The sequence below is a fragment of the Rhinopithecus bieti genome, unplaced genomic scaffold (assembly GCF_001698545.2).
Source record: "Rhinopithecus bieti isolate Rb0 unplaced genomic scaffold, ASM169854v2 scaffold_29388, whole genome shotgun sequence".
NCBI classification, from domain to species: Eukaryota; Metazoa; Chordata; class Mammalia; order Primates; family Cercopithecidae; genus Rhinopithecus; species Rhinopithecus bieti.
The window spans coordinates 465,264-482,125 of record NW_016813389.1 but is presented as its reverse complement, the minus strand read 5'-3'; the positions used below and the strand labels follow the sequence as shown (position 1 = coordinate 482,125).

Sequence of the window (16,862 nt, the reverse complement as noted above, 5' to 3'; positions counted from 1 at the left end):
TGAGACGGAGTCTCACTCTGTTGCCCAGGCTGGAGTGCAGTGGCCGGATCTCAGCTCACTGCAAGCTCTGCCTCCCGGGTTTACGCCATTCTCCTGCCTTAGCCTCCCGAGTAGCTGGGACTACAGGCACCCGCCACCTCGCCCAGCTATTTTTTTGTATTTTTTTAGTAGAGATGGGGTTTCACCGTGTTAGCCAGGATGAACACCATTTAAAGTGTACAGCATGGTGACTATAATTAATGATGTATTATATACTTGAAGTCTGCTAGGAGATCTTAAGTGTTCTCATCACACACACAAAAAAGGTAACCATGTGACATGATGGATGTGTGAATTAGTTTGATTGAGGTTGTCACTTTACAATGTATATCGGCATCAAATCATCACGATGAACATCTTAAAATATATATGACTTCTGTTTGTCAAATATACCTCAATAAAGCTAGAAGAAAAATAAAGGGTACAATTAAATGACTTTGGTATATTCCATTATTCATTTTTTAAAATTGTGGTAAAATATATGTAACATTAAACTTGTCATTTTAACCTTCTTATTTCTTTTAGAGACACAGTCTAGCTCTGTCACCCAAGCTGGAGTACATGTTGTGATCATGGATCATAGCTCACTGCAAACTTGACATCCTGGACTCAAATGATCCTCCCACCTCAACCTCCTCAGTAGCTGGGACCACAGGTGTGCACCACCACACCTGGCTAACCATTTTTAAGCGTAAAATTCAGTGGCATTTAGTACATTCATCATACTTACAACCATCACCACTATCTAGCTCCACAACATTTTCATCATCCGAAAAAGAAACCCTATACCATTAAGCAGCCATTCCCATTCCCTCCCACTCCTGCCCCTAGCAACCACTGATCTGCTTTCTGTCTCTAATATGCCATGGCATGTTGAACCTCTCCCTGTCTCTAATATGCCACTGCCATTTTTTTTTTTTTTTTTTTTTTTTTTTGAGACGGAGTTTTCGCTCGTTGCCCAGGCTGGAGTGCTATGGCACAATCTCTGCTCACTGCAACCTCCACCTCCTGGGTTCAAGCGATTCTCCTGCCTCAGCCTCCCGGGTAGCTAGGATTACAGGTACCCGCCACCACGCCAGGCTAATTTTTGTATTTTCAGTAGAGACAGGGTTTCACCATGTTGACCAGGCTAGTCTCAAACTCCTGACCTGGTGATCCGCCCACCTCAGCCTCCCAAAGTGCTGGGATTACAGGCCTGAGCCACCGCGCCCGGCTGCCATTGCCATTTTTGACCTCTCCCCACAACCTCTGGACAATGAGGCTGTTCCCATGTTTTGCAACTACAAACACTGCAGCAATAGATGTTGCTGGGCATATACAAAGTGCTTCTCTAGGTATGATACCAAGAAGAGGAATGGCCAGGTCAGAAGGTCTGAGAACTGTGGCTGAAATGCCTTGCAAAATGCCTGCACCAATTCGCTGGGCTACAAGCAGGACATGGGAGGACTCACTTCCCTGCACTCACCAGCACCAGGCAGCAGCCAACCTCTGCCTCTGTTGCCAGTATCTGCTAACAGCACTCCTGTGAAATGGTTTCATTTGCACTTTTCTAATTACCAGTGAGGATTAGCATCCTCTCACATCAGTCATTTGGGTTTACTCTTGCCTGAACTTTCTGCTCCCACCCTGGCCCATTTTCTCACTGGGCTGTGTCTTTGTGACTGTCCCTATTTTTTCTTGGCACCTGAACAAAGTATCCCTTGAGGGAGGGACATCTTGTTCACCCTCTTTCCCTCTCAGACCCACACATCCCCTTCATAAGCCAAGAGAAAAGGGCTCTCTGGTTCCCAAAGTTTCCTGGGGACCTAGCAACTGATAAAAGACAGTATTATGGTTTCTCTGGCAACAAGAGGCAAAGAACATGGGACAAAAGGCTTGGCCACGGATGCAGAACCTGAGGCTGTTCGCACTGCCCTCCAGGCCTCCCCTGGGGCACTGAAACCACTGCCCAACTCTTCTGCCATCATATGTGCATGAACTCACCAAAGCCCCCTACTCTAAGAGCCATGCACTATCACCACTCCCATCTCACAGAGGAGGAGACCGAGTCTGGAAGAAGTGAAGGCAAGTGAGGTCACACAGCTGGAAGGGGCAGCACTGGGCCCTGAGCCGATTCAGACTCCAGAGCCAGAGCAGTTCCCCACCACACTGTGCACTCCCCAGCAAACACCGAGATGGTGAGGCAGCCCTAAGCACAGGCAGGCGCCAAGGAGCTGAGCCTGGACTAAGCAGGAAACACCACTTTTGGGTGGGAATTCAAATTAGCTGACCCTTCATCTCCAATTGAAGATGGGACTCCAGGATGATAGAAGCTATGAAACCAAAAAAGGAGAAAACTGGCTAGAGCAAGAGGCTTTTTTTTTTCCTCCCCCTTTTTGAGATGGAGTCTCACTCTTGTCACCCAGGCTGGAGAGCAGTGGTGTGATCTTGGCTCACTGCAACCTCTGCCTCCCGGGCTCAAGCGATTCTCCTGCCTCAGCCTCCCAAGTAGCTGGGACTACAGGAGCATACCACCATGCTAGTGAAGTTTTTCTATTTTAGTAAAGATGGGGTTTCACTGTGTTGCCCAGACTGGTCTCAAACTCCTGAGCTCAGGTGATCTGCCCACCTCAGCCTCCCAAAGTGCTAGGATCACAGGCGTGAGCCACCACACCCGGCATTTTTCCCTTTTTGAGATAGTGTCTGGTTCTGTCATCCAGGCTGGAGTGCAACCCTCTCAGAAACCAAGGCAGACAGATCCCTTGAGGTCAGGAGTTCAAGACCAGCCTGGCCAACATAGCAAAACCCTATCTTTACTAAAAGTACAAAAAATAAGCCAGACGTGGTGATACACTCCTATAATCCCAGCTACTCGGGAAGTTGAGGCAGGAGAATTGCTTGAACCCGGAAGGTAGAGGTTGCAGTGAGCCGAGACTATGCCACTTTAGCCTGGGTGACAGAGCGAGACTCTGTATCAAAACAAACAAAAAACTTAATAAAGTTTCCCTCTGAGGAGAGGGAGACAAGGTTATTGCAAAATGACACACAAAAGGGATTCAACTATGTAGACACTTATTTTAAAAGCTGGTAGTGAGTGGCCGGGGGCAATGGCTCATGCCTGTAATCCCAGCACTTTGGGAGGCTGAGGCAGGTGGATCACCTGAAGTCAGGAGTTTGAGACCAGGCTGGACAACATGATGAAACCCAACTCAACTAAAAATACAAAAATTAGCCGGGTTTGACACCTGTAATCCCAGCGGCTCAGGAGGCTGAGGTGGGAGAATCTCTTGAACCCGTGAGGGGGAGGTTGCAGAAAGCCGAGATTGCGCCACTGTACTCCAGCTGGGGCGACAGAGCGAGACTCTATCTCAAAAAAAAAAAGCTGGGCAGTGAGTATACCACTTTACATTACTTGTTTTACATACATATGTAATTTTTTTTTCAGATACTCTTACTGTGTCACTCAGCCTGAGTGAGTGACACAATCACAGCTCACTGTAGCCTTGACCTCCAGGGCTCAAGTGATCCTCCCACCTCAGCCTCCCGAAGAGCTAGGACCAAAGGTGTGCGCCACCACACCTGGCTAAATTTAAAATGTTTTGTACAGATGAGGTCTCACTGTGTGGCCCAGGCTGGTCTCAAACTCCTGGCCTCAAGCAATTCTCCCATCTCGGCCTCCCAGAGTATGGGGATTATAGACGTGAGCCACCACACTCGGCCTTATTTTATATATTAATGGGTTTTTTTCTGAGACAGAGTCTTACTCTGTCACCCAGGCTGAGGTATAGTGGTATGATCTAGGCTCACTGCAACTTCTCCCTCCTGGGTTCAAGCAATTCTCCTGCCTCAGCCTCCTGATTAGTTGGGATTACCGGTGCCCACCACATTTTTGTATTTTTAGTAGAGACAGGGTTTCACCACGTTGGCCAGGCTGATCTTGAACTCCTGACCTCAAGTGTTCCACCTGCCTTGGCCTCTCAAAGTGCTGGGATTACAGGCATGAGCCACCACACCCAGCCAACATATTAATTTTTAAAGACAAGGCTGGGCGCGGTGGCACATGCCTGTAATCCCAGCACTTTGGGAGGCAGAGGCAGGCAGATTGCCTGAGCTCAGGAGTTCAAGACCAGCCTGGGCAACATGGTGAAACGTCGTCTCTACTAAAAATACAAAAATTATCTGGGCATGGTGGCATGCATCTGTAATCCCAGCTACTCAGGAGGCTGAGGCAGGAGGATTGCTTGAACCCAGGAGGTGGAAGTTGCAGTGAGCCGAGATCGTGTCACTGAACTCCAGCCCAGGCGACAGAGCAAGACTCTGTCTCAAGAAAAAAAATAAATAAATAAAGATAAAAATAAGGTTGACAATGTTGAAAACAAAACAAAACAAAAACAGGGCTTGGCGCAGTGGCCTATGCCTGTAATTATAGCACTCTGGGAGGCTGAGGCAGGTGGATCACCTGAGGTCATGAGTTCAAGACCAGCCTGACCAATATGATGAAACGCCATCTCTACTAAAACTACAAAAAGTAGCTGGGTGTGGTGGCATGCACCTGTAATCCCAGCTACTAGGGAGGTTAAGACAGGAAAATCACTTGAACCCAGTTAGTGGAGGTTGCAGTGAGCCACGATTGCACCACTGCACTCCAGCCTGGGCAACAAGAGCAAAATTCGTTCTCAAAAAAAAGGCAAAAATAAGAAAAATGTCACCATTTCATTAGCACTGGCATTTTGAGACTATTGTCATCTTTTGCTTTGAACCAAACAGGAAGACAACCATTTATACTGTCAGTCTTTTCTGAAATATTTGCTAATATATCATTATTCACCAAGATACGGAATCAACCTAAGTGTCCAAAAACAGATGAATGAAGAAAACACAGTAGAGATACACAATGGAATACTACTGAGTCTTCAAATAGGAAATCCTTTCACAACATGCAAAAAACTAGAGGACATTACACTCAGTGAAATAAACCAGGCACAGAAAGACCACATGATTTCATTTATATGTGGAACTTAAAGAAGTCGAACTCGGCCGGGCGCGGTGGCTCACACCTGTAATCCTAGCACTTTGGGAGGCTGAGGCGGGCGAATGACAAGGTCAAGAGATCGAGACCAGCCTGGCCAACATGGCGAAACCCCGTCTCTACTAAAAATACAAAAATTAGCCAGGCATGGTGGTGTACGCCTGTAGTCCCAGCTACTTGGGAGGCCAAAGCAGGAGAATCACTTGAACCCAGGAGGTGGAGGTTGCAGTGAACCAAGATCGCGCCACTGCACTCCAGCCTGGGTGACAGAGCAAGACTGCATCTCAAAAAAGAAAAAAAAAAGAAGTCGAACTCACAGAAGCAGAAAATGCTGGTTGCCAGAGATGGAATTGGGGGGCACTGGGGAAATATTGGTCAAAGGATATAAGATTTCAGTTAGACAAGGAGAAATTGTTCAACATGGTGACTATAGTTACTGATCCATATACTTGAAAATTGCTAAGAGAACATTTTAAGTGTTTTCACCACAAATATCTTAGTATGTGAGGCAATGCATATGTTGATTACCTTGATTTAGCCATTCTACATTGTATACATGTCAAAACATGTTGTACATCATTAATTTTTATTTGACAATCAAAATAAGAAAAGAAATACAGTCATCCGTTGGTATTCACGGAGGACTGGTTCTAGGACATTCTGTGGATACCAAAATCCAAAGATGCTCTAATCCCTGATATAAAATGGCACAGTATTTGTAGATACCTATGTACCTCCTCCCATACACTTTAAATCATCTCTAGATTATTTATAATACCTCATACAAGGTAAACGCTATGTAAATAGTTGTTATATGATTCAGGGAATAATATCAAGAAAAACAGTCTATAGGTATTCAGTAAATATGTAATTTTTTTCAAATATCTTCAATCCAAAGTTGGCTGAATCCACAAATGTGGAACCCACAGATACAGAGGGTCAACTGTATTTGCTAACATATAATGTTCCGAAACTTTTTTTTTTTTTTTTTTTGAGACGGAGTCTCGCTCTGTCGCCCAGGCTGGAGTGCAGTGGCGCAATCTCGGCTCACTGCAAGCTCCGCCTCCCGGGTTCCCGCCATTCTCCCGCCTCAGCCTCCGAGTAGCTGGGACTACAGGCGCCCGCCACCGCGCCCGGCTAGTTTTTTGTATTTTAGTAGAGACGGGGTTTCACCGTGTTAGCCAGGATGGTCTCGATCTCCTGACCTCGTGATCCGCCCGCCTCGGCCTCCCAAAGTGCTGGGATTACAGGCTTGAGCCACCGCGCCCGGCCCGAAACTTTTTTTTTTTAAAGAAAAGTCTCACTCTTGTCCTGTAGACTGGAGTACAATGGTACAATCTTGGCTCAATGCGACCTCCACCTCGTGGGTTCAAGTAATTCTCCGGCCTAAGCCTCCTGAGTAACTGGGATTACAGGCGTCTGCCACCATGCCAGGCTCATTTTTGTATTTTGCAAGTAGAGATGGGGTTTCACCATGTTGGTCAGGCAGGTCTCGAACTCCTGACCTCAGGTGATCCACCCGCCTTGGTCTCCCAAAGTGCTGGGATTACAGGCATGAGCCACTGCACCCAGCCCAGACAATGTTTTTTTTTTGAGATGGAGTCTCGCTCTGTCACCCAGGCTGAAGTGGAGTGGCTCAATCTCAGCTCACTGCAAACTCCGCCTCCTGGGTTCAAGCAATTCTCCTGCTTCAGCCTCCCGAGTAGCTGAGATTACTGGCGCCCACCACCACACCTGGCTGGCTAATTTTTTTTTTTCCGTGATGGAATCTCGTTCTGTCACCCAGGCTGGAGTGCAGTGGCGCCATCTCAGCTCACTGCAACCTCCGCCTCCCGGGTTCAAGCAATTCTCCTGCCTCAACCTACGAAGTAGCTGGGATTACAGGCACATGCCACCATACCTGGCTAATTTTTGTATTTTTTTAGTAGAGACGGAGTTTCAACTTACTGGCCAGGCTGGTCTTGAACTCCTGACCTTGTGATCCACCCACCTTGGCCTCCCAAAGTGCTGGGATTACAGACATGAGCCACTGTGCCCAGCCTAATTTTTGTATTTTTAGTAGAGACGCAGTTTCACCATGTTGGGCAGGCTGTTCTCAAACTCCTGACCTCAAGTAATCCACCATGCCCAGCCTCAGAGAACATATTTTAAGAAAACAAAATGAGACCACACGATGTGTGTCTGCCAGCCATTAATCATTCTCCTACCGAATAAAAAGCTCAAGTCTGTTAACTCTCTTTCCTTTGCCCTGGGCTAAACCCCTCCCTGACTCCCCACTGCCCCTCTCCTGACTTTCAAGGTCATTCCGGTGCTTCCTGGCTCGGATTCAACACCATCTAAGATGGTACTTGTCTACTGGGGGCTGAGCACTTCATGTGAATGATTTCATTACATCTCTCTAAGGCCCTCTCAGGTGGGGCACCAATCTTACTTTCTTTTTACAGACAAAGAGAAAGGCTCCGAGGACGGGCATGCAGGGCTGGAGGGATAGAGCCGGACCCCGAGCTCACCTCTTTGCAGTGCTGTTCCCTCAGGAGGTCTCGGAGGGTGCGGTTGGTCTCCTCAAATGTGCTCAGCTTCTGCAGGAGAAGTTCCTTCTGCCTCGTCAGGGTGTTGATGTCCGTGCAGGTCATTTGTTTCTCCTGGAAGACAAGCAGGCAGTCTTATAGATGTAGGGGAAAAAGGGAAGAAGCAGGTCCCATGGGCACTCAAGAGGGCTGGTGCCAGAAAGCCCAGACAAGGAGAAACAGGCTGTGTACAGTGCCAAGGTGATCAAGGGCAGGCTTCCTGGAGGCGGTGGACCTAAAGAGACAAGCAAGAGCTAAGCCTGCTCTGAGCAAAGGTGGAGAAAGGGGTGGGAGGGCTCAGTGCAGGTGAGCACAGTCAGGGCAGACTTCCTGGAGGAAGCAAAGCAGGATGACAAGACCTGGTGGCTGATACTTGCAGGAATCAACCACATGCCTTGACTCACTGTGATCCCAGGTGACCCATGATGAGGTCTCCTTAGAGGCCCTGGTGACCAGAGGTCATCTTCAAGGGTCAAGGACTGGGAAGTGAGAGTGGTGGTTGGGGGCCTAGTTAAGCATGCCCTCCCCCAGCCTGAAGATGTCATAAAGTCTGCCTGATGACGCGTAAAGACCCTGCCCAGCCTGCAGCTGCCCCTTCCCTGGGTCAGTTCCATGGCTGGGGTCCTCCCACCTGCCACCTACCGTTTTCAGCTTCCCGATGGTATCCTTCAAGGCCATGACCTGCTTGGCAGCCGCAGCCCCGTCCATTTCAGCCTCCACCAGCTTGGACATGAGGCACTCCTTCTCCTGCTGTAGGTGTTTCTTCTGAAGTCTGGGGCCAGAAAGACAGGGCTCTGTGAGCCCTCCCAGGCCCCCGCATGCCCAGAGCTCCAAGGCTTGCCTCACAATGCCCTAGGGGGCTCACCTCTGGTCAGGGAAAAGTGGGGGAGGGGGCAGGGACAGCCCTTCTGGCCTGGGTGGCCTTCAGAAAGGACCAGAGCCAGAAGTTACATCTGCCTAGGCACCAGACCAGGGCCTCCACACCAGGAGACATTAACTACCTGTGGCCCTCTTTCTCTCAAACAGCCACCACTGTCATCTCTTCGCTGCCCCCCTACTGTCACGCCCTCCTACCCACCATCTTCAGATATGCTTTTGAGCCCTTCTACCTCTTCTCTACACTGAAGCCAAAGCTAGTCAGGCCACCTCCCTGCTTTTAAAACCTTTCCGTGGCTGTAGGCTGGGTACAGTGGCTAACGCCTGTAATCCCAGCACTTTGGGAAGCCGAGGCGGGCAGATCACTTGAGATCAGGTGTTACAGAGAGCCACCTGGCCAACAGGTGAAACCCCATCTCTACTAAAAATACAAAAGTTAGCCAGGCATGGTAGCGGGCACCTGTAATTCCAGCTACTTGGGAGGCTGAGGCAGGAGGATTGCTTTAGTCAAGGAGGTGGAGACTGCAGTGAGCCAAGATTACGCCACTGTACTCCAGCCTGGATGACAGAGCGAGACTCCATCTCAAAAATTTTGACACACCTCCCAGGATCAAGCAATTCTCCTGCCTCAGCCTCCCGAGTAGCTAGGATTATAGGCACCCGCCACCAAGCCCAGCTAATTTTTTGTAATTTTAGTAGAGACGGGGTTTCGCCATGTTGGCCAGGCTGGTCTTGAACTCCTGACCTTGTGATTCACCTGCCTTGGCCTCCCAAAGGGCTGGGATTACAGGCGTGAGCCACTGCGCCTGGCTAAATTAATTAACTAAAATAAATCCTTTCCATGGCTTCCAAATGCCCTCAATGGAAATGCCTCAAAGTGGCTGCTGAGAGCTGACCCCCTGCCAACCTGTGTGGCCCCCTTATCCTCTGTCCACCCACTCTGGCCTGCTTTCCATTTCTCAGCTACAAATACCTTCCCACCTTCGGGCCTTCGCCTAAGAAGTTCCCACTGAGTAGCGTGCTTTCTTCCCCAGCACCCACCTGCCGAACACTTAACCATCCTGCAGGACACCCCTTAAATATCACTTGTTCCAGAAAGAGTTCCCTGCTACTCAGCCCCACACCGCAATCCACAGGGTCCTCCCTTTCCCTCATAGTACGAATCATAAGCACAATCAGGTAATTAACTGTAATTAACTGTGTGACTGTTGAATAAGCTCCAGGGCACAGGCACAGTGCCTCTGCCCGCCCCCTGGGTTGCTTTCCATTATTTTTTTTTTTTTTTTTTTTTTTTTTTTGAGACGGTAGTCTCGCTCTGGGGCGCCCAGGCTGCTTGAGTGCCAGCTGGCCGGATCTCAGCCTCAATGCAAGCTCCGGCCTTCCTGGTTCACGCCATTCTCCTGCCTCAGCCTCCCACGTAGCTGGGACTACAGGCCGCCCCGCCACATGCCCGGCATAGTTTTTTTATTTTAGCTAGAGACGGGGTTTCACCGTGTTAGCCAGGATCGGTCTCGATCTCCTGACCTCGTGATCCGCCCGTCTCGGCCTCCCAAAGTGCTGGGATTACAGGCTTGAGCCACCGCGCCCGGCCCCGCTTTCCATTATTGCCCAGCACTCAGGGCAGCCTAGCAGGGAGGAATAGATCAGCGGGGGCAGGGCAGGCACCGCCTTACATGGTGTAGTCCTTCTCCTCCTTCATGCGCTCGATGTTGTGCCTCAGCACCGTGTTCTCATGTTCAGTCTCGGCCAGTTCATTGGCCACCTCCTCCAGCTCTTCCTTCCGCTCCTCCAGGAACCTTTTGGCCATCTGGCGCTCACCCTTCTGCATTTTGACCTGCGCAGGGGGACCCAGGCAGGAGCCACTGAGGGGAGGTCCTTCTTCTATGCCACATTGCTAAGCTCAATGCTTTGGACGAAAATAAGGTCCCGGCCGGGCATGGTAGCTCACGCCTGTAATCCCACCACTTTGGGAGGCCAAGGTGGGTGGATCATTTGAGGTCAAGAGTTCAAGACCAGCCTGACAAACATGGTGAAACCCTGTCTCTAGTAAAAATTAGCCAGATGTGGTGGCGCGTGCCTATGATCCCAGCTACTCTGGAAGCTGAGGCAGGATGGAATCACCTGAACCTGGGAGCCAGAGGTTGCAGTGAGCCGAGATCATGCCCACTGCACTCCAGCCTGGGCGACAAGAGCGAGACTCCATCTCAAAAATAAATAAATAAAATAAGGGGCCCTCCAATTGAGAACTACACAGGCTGTGTGCCAGGGCCTTATGGGGGCAATCTCAATTAACTGACATGAAGACTGACTCTCCTGGGATTCATGTGCCTTGGCCTCCCAAAGGGCTGGGATTACAGGCGTGAGCCACCGCTCCTGGCTAAATAAATTAACTAAAATAAATCCTTTCCATGGCTTCCAAATGCCCTCAATGGAAATGCCTCAAAGTGGCTGCAATGCTGATTCTCTTTTTGTAGATGAGGAAGCTCAGTAGAGAGAGCCCCAGTGACTTGTGGGTTGGGAACGAAGCCAGGTTGCAAACTGTGGTTTGGCTGGCACACCAAAGGAGGAAAGACGTCACAAGAAGGCTCCTGCACTTTAAGTTATAGGGGAAGAGGGCTTTTATTGTTTTTTCTTTTGAGATGGGGTCTCACTCTGTCATCCAGGCTGGAGTGCAGTGGCACGATCTCAGCTCACTGTAACCTCCGCCTCCCAGGTTCAACAGATTCTCGTGCCTCAGCCTCCCAAGTAGCTGGGATTACCGGCGTGTGCCAACATGCCCGGCAAATTTCTGTATTTTTAGTAGAGACGGGTTTCACCATGTTGGCCAGGCTGGTCTTGAACTCCTAACCTCAAGTGATCTGCCCTCCTCAGTCTTCCAAAGTGCTGGGATTATAGGCGTGAGCCACTGCACCCAGCCAAGAGGGCCTATTGCCAGGCAGCTAGCCCTAGGTTCTCCAGGAGGTTTTCTGGACCTCAAGTACAGGGTGGAGGATTAAAGACACAGGTCGTGTTAGCAGTGAAGACATATGTTGAGATAGCAATCCAAGCTCAAGGCCTGGATTTTAATGACAACTCTGCCAACTTCCTAGCTGGGGACCTTGGACTTCCAGGTTCTATTTCCAATTTCATTGCCACATCCCACCCCAAGAGACAGCACAGCAACTGAGGACACACTTCCTTGGCCTCTTTGGGGCTTTGTTTTTGTTAATTTTTTTTTTTTTTTGAGACAGAGTCTCTCTCTGTTGCCCAGGCTGAGTGCAATCGCGCGTCTTGGCTCACTGCAACTCTGGCTTCTGGGTTCAAGCGATTCTACCACCTCAGCCTCCTGAGTAGCTGAGATTACAGGCGCACGCCACCACGCCCGCTAAGTTTTGTTTGTATTTTTAGTAGAGATGGGGTTTCACCATGTTGGTCAGGCTGGTCTTGAATTCCTGACCTCAGGTGATCCACCTGCCTCAGCCTCCCAAAGTGCTGGGATTACAGGCGTGAGCCACCACGCCAAGCCTGTTTTTGTTAAACTTTATATAAAGTGGAAGGCATAGGCCCTAGTTTCCCATCTCTGTAATGAGGACAATACCACCACTGGCTTCACATGCTGTTTTAAAAAGTCAAATCAGACCACCCATGTAGAGCACCAGGATAGCTACGTGCTCAATAGAGAGGGCCCTTGTTGGTGGGATGGGATCCCATGCTGCCCCAGCTACCTCCCCGGGTAGGCACCTGAAGCCCAGGACAACCCTGCAGAGGTCAGAAGGCCTGCAGAGGCAGGCTGAGGGACCAGGCAGGAAATCCACCTGGGTGCTCCTGCACATCCTCAGGGTACCAGCTGTCCCAGCCCCCTACCTCCCTCACCTCAGACTTCAGACAACCAACCGCATTCATTAGACTATCAATCTTCTTATCATAACGGTTCATTTTACAGTGACCTGAGTCATCATCTTCTGTAGAGAGGTCACTTAACCGCATCACTGAGACCAGCTTTTCTGAAGATGGTGGCGTGATCTCCAGGCAATGAGGTGGATTCTGATGTAGAGAAGGGAGAAACACATGAACTCAGAAGGCAGAACCTTGACCATGAGTTCCACCACTGGAGGCTTATTTACTGATTAGACGGGAAAAGCTGTAACAGCTAACTTGGGGGCCCCAGGAAGAACCATACTCTGAACCGTTGTGATGGACCATTACCTATCCATGTTCAAATGATGGTGCTGGAGAATTCCCAACATCAAAATTAAAAGCTTGGGTTACAATGTTATGTTTAAAATAAAGAACATAGGCTGGATATCCCGTAAAGTCAGTATTTTGGGAGGCCAAGGCGGGAAGCCAAAACCAGCCTCAGCAACATAGCGAGAACTTGTCTCTACAAAAGTAAAAAACATTAGCTGGTGCTGGGCACAGTGGCTCACACCTGCAATCCCAGTGCTTTGGGAGGCCGAGGCAGGTGGATGACCAGAGGTTAGGAGTTCGAGACCAGCCTGACCAACATGGTGAAACCCCGTCTCTACTAAAATACAAAATTAGCCGGACATGGTGGTGCATGCCTATAATCTTAGCTACTCAGGAGGCTGAGGCTGGAGAATCGCTTGAACCCGGGAGGTGGAGGTTGCAGTGAGCTGAGATCGCGCCATTGCACTCCAACCTGGGCAACAAGAACGAAACTCCGTCTCAAAAAAAAAAAATCAGGTGGGTGTAGTGGTGCATGCCTGTGGTCCCAACTACTCAGGAGGCTGAGGCAGGGGATTCCTCTAGTCCAGGAGTTCAAGACTGCAGTGAGCTATGATAGCACCACTGCATGCCAACCTGGGTGACAGAGAGAAACCCTGTCTCTAACAATGACAAGACTAATAAAGAAATAATATAACAAATCAGCAAAAATATTAATACCCAAAGTTGGCAAAAGTTTAGGGCAATACTTTCTTTTTATACCTAGGGTAGAAATGAAATATGTCAAAAGTCTTTTAAATGAATATGAATACCTGATAGTGGATTAGTTACAAAGGTACATTAATGTGCTGAAAATGTATTTTAGAAACAAGTGGGTAAATTTGAAAAAGGACCAGATATTGTATGATATCAAGAAATGTTCTTAGGAGTAATCATTGTTATTTTGATGATATAGAAAAATATTATAAATGCACATGGTACAATACCTGGAAAATACTTTTTTAAATACATCAGTATAAAAAAATATTTTAGCGGCCGGGCGTGGTGGCTCAAGCCTGTAATCCCAGCACTTTGGGAGGCCGAGAGGGGCGGATCACGAGGTCAGGAGATCGAGACCATCCTGGCTAACACGGTGAAACCCCATCTCTACTAAAAAAAATACAAAATCTAGCCGGGCGAGGTGGCGGGCGCCTGTAGTCCCAGCTACTGCGGAGGCTGAGGCAGGAGAATGGCGTTAACCCAGGAGGCGGAGCTTGCAGTGAGCCAAGATCCGGCCACTGCACTCCAGCCTGGGCGACAGAGCGAGACTCCGTCTCAAAAATAAAAAATAAAAAAAAAAATAAAAGAAAAGAAAAAAAGTTACTTTTAATACTTAAAAGGACAAAAATAGGAAAATGTATAAAGTCATGTGCCACGTAACATTTCAGCAATGCAGCAATGGACTGCATATATGACAGTGATCCCAGAACACCATATTTTTACCGTATATGACAGTGGTCCCAAAACACCGTATTTTTACCGTACCTTTTCCATATTTACTGTTTCAATATGCAAGTACTTACCATTGTGTTACAGTTGCCTACAGTATTCTGTATGGCATCATGCTGCAGAGGTCTGCAGCCTAGGAGCAATAGGCTACACCATACAGCCCAGGTGTGGAGCAGGCTCTACCAATCTCAGTTTGTGTAAGTACACTCTATGATGTTTGCACAATGATGAAAGTGCCTAACAACACGTTTCTCAGAATATATCCGCATTGTTAACTGATACGTGACTATTTTTTAAAATGACAAAAAATATATATATAGGAGAAAGTGTGACTAGTTACTCCTTGTGATTGGGAGGCAGTGACATAGATAAAAGTCAGGGGCAGCTTCTAGGATGCTGGGTGATCGTTACACAGGTAACTTCAGTTTGTGAAAATTCATGGAGCAATACACTCCTGATGGGTGTACATCCCTGCACTTTTCCTTTTTTTTTTTTTTTTGAGATGGGATCTCACTATGTCAACCAGCCTGGAGTGCAGTAGCACAATTGTGGTTCACTGCAACCTCCGCCTCCCAGGATCAAGCGATCCTTACACCTCAGCCTCCCAAGTAGCTGGGAACACAGGCGCACACCACCACACCTGACTCATTTTTTGTATTTTTGGTAGAGGTATGGTTCATCACATTGTCCAAGCTGGTCTCCAACTCCTGAGCTCAGGTGAACCGCCTGCCTCAGCCTCCCAAAGTGCTGGGATTATAGGCGTGAGACACCAGGCCCGGCCCATCCTCTTTTCATTTTTCCTTTTTTTTTTTGAGATAGAGACTCGCTTTGTTCCCCAGGCTATAGTGCAGGCGCATGATCCTGGCTCCCTGCAACCTCCGCCTCATGGGCTCAAGCAATTCTCCTGCCTCAGCCTTCTGTGCAGCTGGGATTAGTGGCACCGACCACCACGCCAGGGTAATTTTTGTATTTTTAGTAGAGACGGGGTCTCGCCATGTTGGCTAGGCTGGTCTCGAACTCCTGACCTCAGGTGATCTGCCTGCCTCGGCCTCCCAAAGTGCTGGGATTACAGGAGTGAGCCATTGCTCCCGGGCCTGTACTTTTCAACAAGAAGTTTTTGAAACTTAACAGCAGCCAGATTTGAGTAGATTTTTTTTTTTTTTTTTTTTTTTGAGACGGAGTCTCGCTCTGTTGCCAGGCTGGAGTGCAGTGGCACAATCTCAGCTCACTGCAACCTCCGCCTAAAGGGTTCAAGCAGTTCTCCTGCCTCAGCCTCCCAAGTGGCTGGGACTACAGGCACATGCCACCATGCCCAGCTAATTTTTGTATTTTTAGTTGAGATGGGGTTTCACCATGTTGGCCAGGATGGTCTCAGTCTCTTGACCTCATGATTTGCCTGCCTTGGCCTCCCAAAGTGCTGGGATTACAAACATGAGCCACCGCGCCCGGCTGATCACTTTTAGTAACAGAGGCAAGAAAAAAACCTAGACCTTCTTTCTTCCAAAGATGATCTTATATTCCAGGAGTTGTAAGATATCAAACAAGAACCCCACATGCATACAGCAGCTTTTGGTCTTCATTTCCATATCTTCCCCAAACTTCCACCTCCAGGGGCTGTTCACCTTCTGTCCATGATGGACAGGGTTGAGTTAGGGCCTCTCAGGGTCACAGGAAGCCACTTAAAAGTGGAAAGGGGCAGACAGACCCAAGAATGAAAGCAGAAAAGACAGCTACTGTTTCAGCTGCCGAGAGAACCTGGGCAGGCCACCTCTCTGGGACCTTCCATCTCTAGGATTTGGCTGTGGGGCTGGAAGTGGCATTATGCTTTCCAGAGGGGATTATTACCCCTAGCAACCCACATCAACAGGAAAGTTTTTCATAGCAGCATCTCTATGATGCGTACTTTGAAAACTACCAAGGAGGCCAGGCACAGTGGCTCACGCCTGTAATCCCAGCACTTTCGGAGCAGATCACTTGACATCAGTTCAAGACCAGCCTGGCAAACATGGTGAAACCCCATCTCTACGAAAAATACAAAAACTAGCTGGGTGTGGTAGTGCATGCCTGAGTCCCAGCTAACTCAGGAGGCTGAGGCACGAGAATCACTTGAACCCGGGAGATGGAGGTTGCAGTGAGCTAAGATCAGGCCACTGCACTTTAGCCTGGGCAACAGAACAAGACTCTCTCAAAAAAACAAAACAGAAAACAAAACTACCAAGGCTTTTACTTTTTTAAAAGGCATTTTTGGGCCAGGCGCAATGGCTCACACCTGTAATCCCAGCACTTTGGGAGGCCGAGGCAGGCATATCACCGGGTCAGGAGATTGAGACCATCCTGGCTAACATGGTGAAACCCCATCTCTATTAAAAATACAAAAAATTAGCTAGGTGTGGTGGCGGGCACCTGTAGTCCCAGCTACTCAGGAGGCTGAGGCAGGAGAATGGCGTGAACCTGGGAGGTGGAGCTTGTAGTGAGCCGGGATCACGCCACTGCACTCCAGCCTGGGCGACAAAGCAAGACTCTGTCTCAGAAAAAAAAAAAAGAAAAGAAAAATTAGCCGGGTGTGGTGGCGCACACCTGTAGTCCCAGTTACTCAGGAGGCTGAGGCAGAAGAATCGCTTGAACCTGGGAAGTAGAGGTTGCAGTGAGCCGAGTTCGTGCCACTGCATACCAGACTGGAAGACAGAGCAGGGCTCCGTCTCAAAAAAAAAAAAAAAAGG

The 16,862-nt window shown here is 48.8% G+C and overlaps 1 protein-coding gene across 33 annotated transcripts in view; it reads right to left on the bottom strand.

The window, feature by feature from the left end:
* ODF2 (outer dense fiber of sperm tails 2) overlaps positions 1–16,862 on the bottom strand; it is a 48,212-nt gene that overhangs the window by 21,840 nt on the left and 9,510 nt on the right. For all 33 annotated transcript variants that reach the window (XM_017848206.1, XM_017848223.1, XM_017848202.1 and 30 more), the window contains 4 exons: positions 12,343–12,513; positions 10,164–10,324; positions 8,257–8,386; positions 7,558–7,689 (listed from right to left, as the gene is read on the bottom strand). In XM_017848206.1, the coding sequence (XP_017703695.1) occupies positions 7,558–7,689; positions 8,257–8,386; positions 10,164–10,324; positions 12,343–12,513 (594 nt within the window). The remainder of the gene's footprint in view (positions 1–7,557; positions 7,690–8,256; positions 8,387–10,163; positions 10,325–12,342; positions 12,514–16,862) is intronic.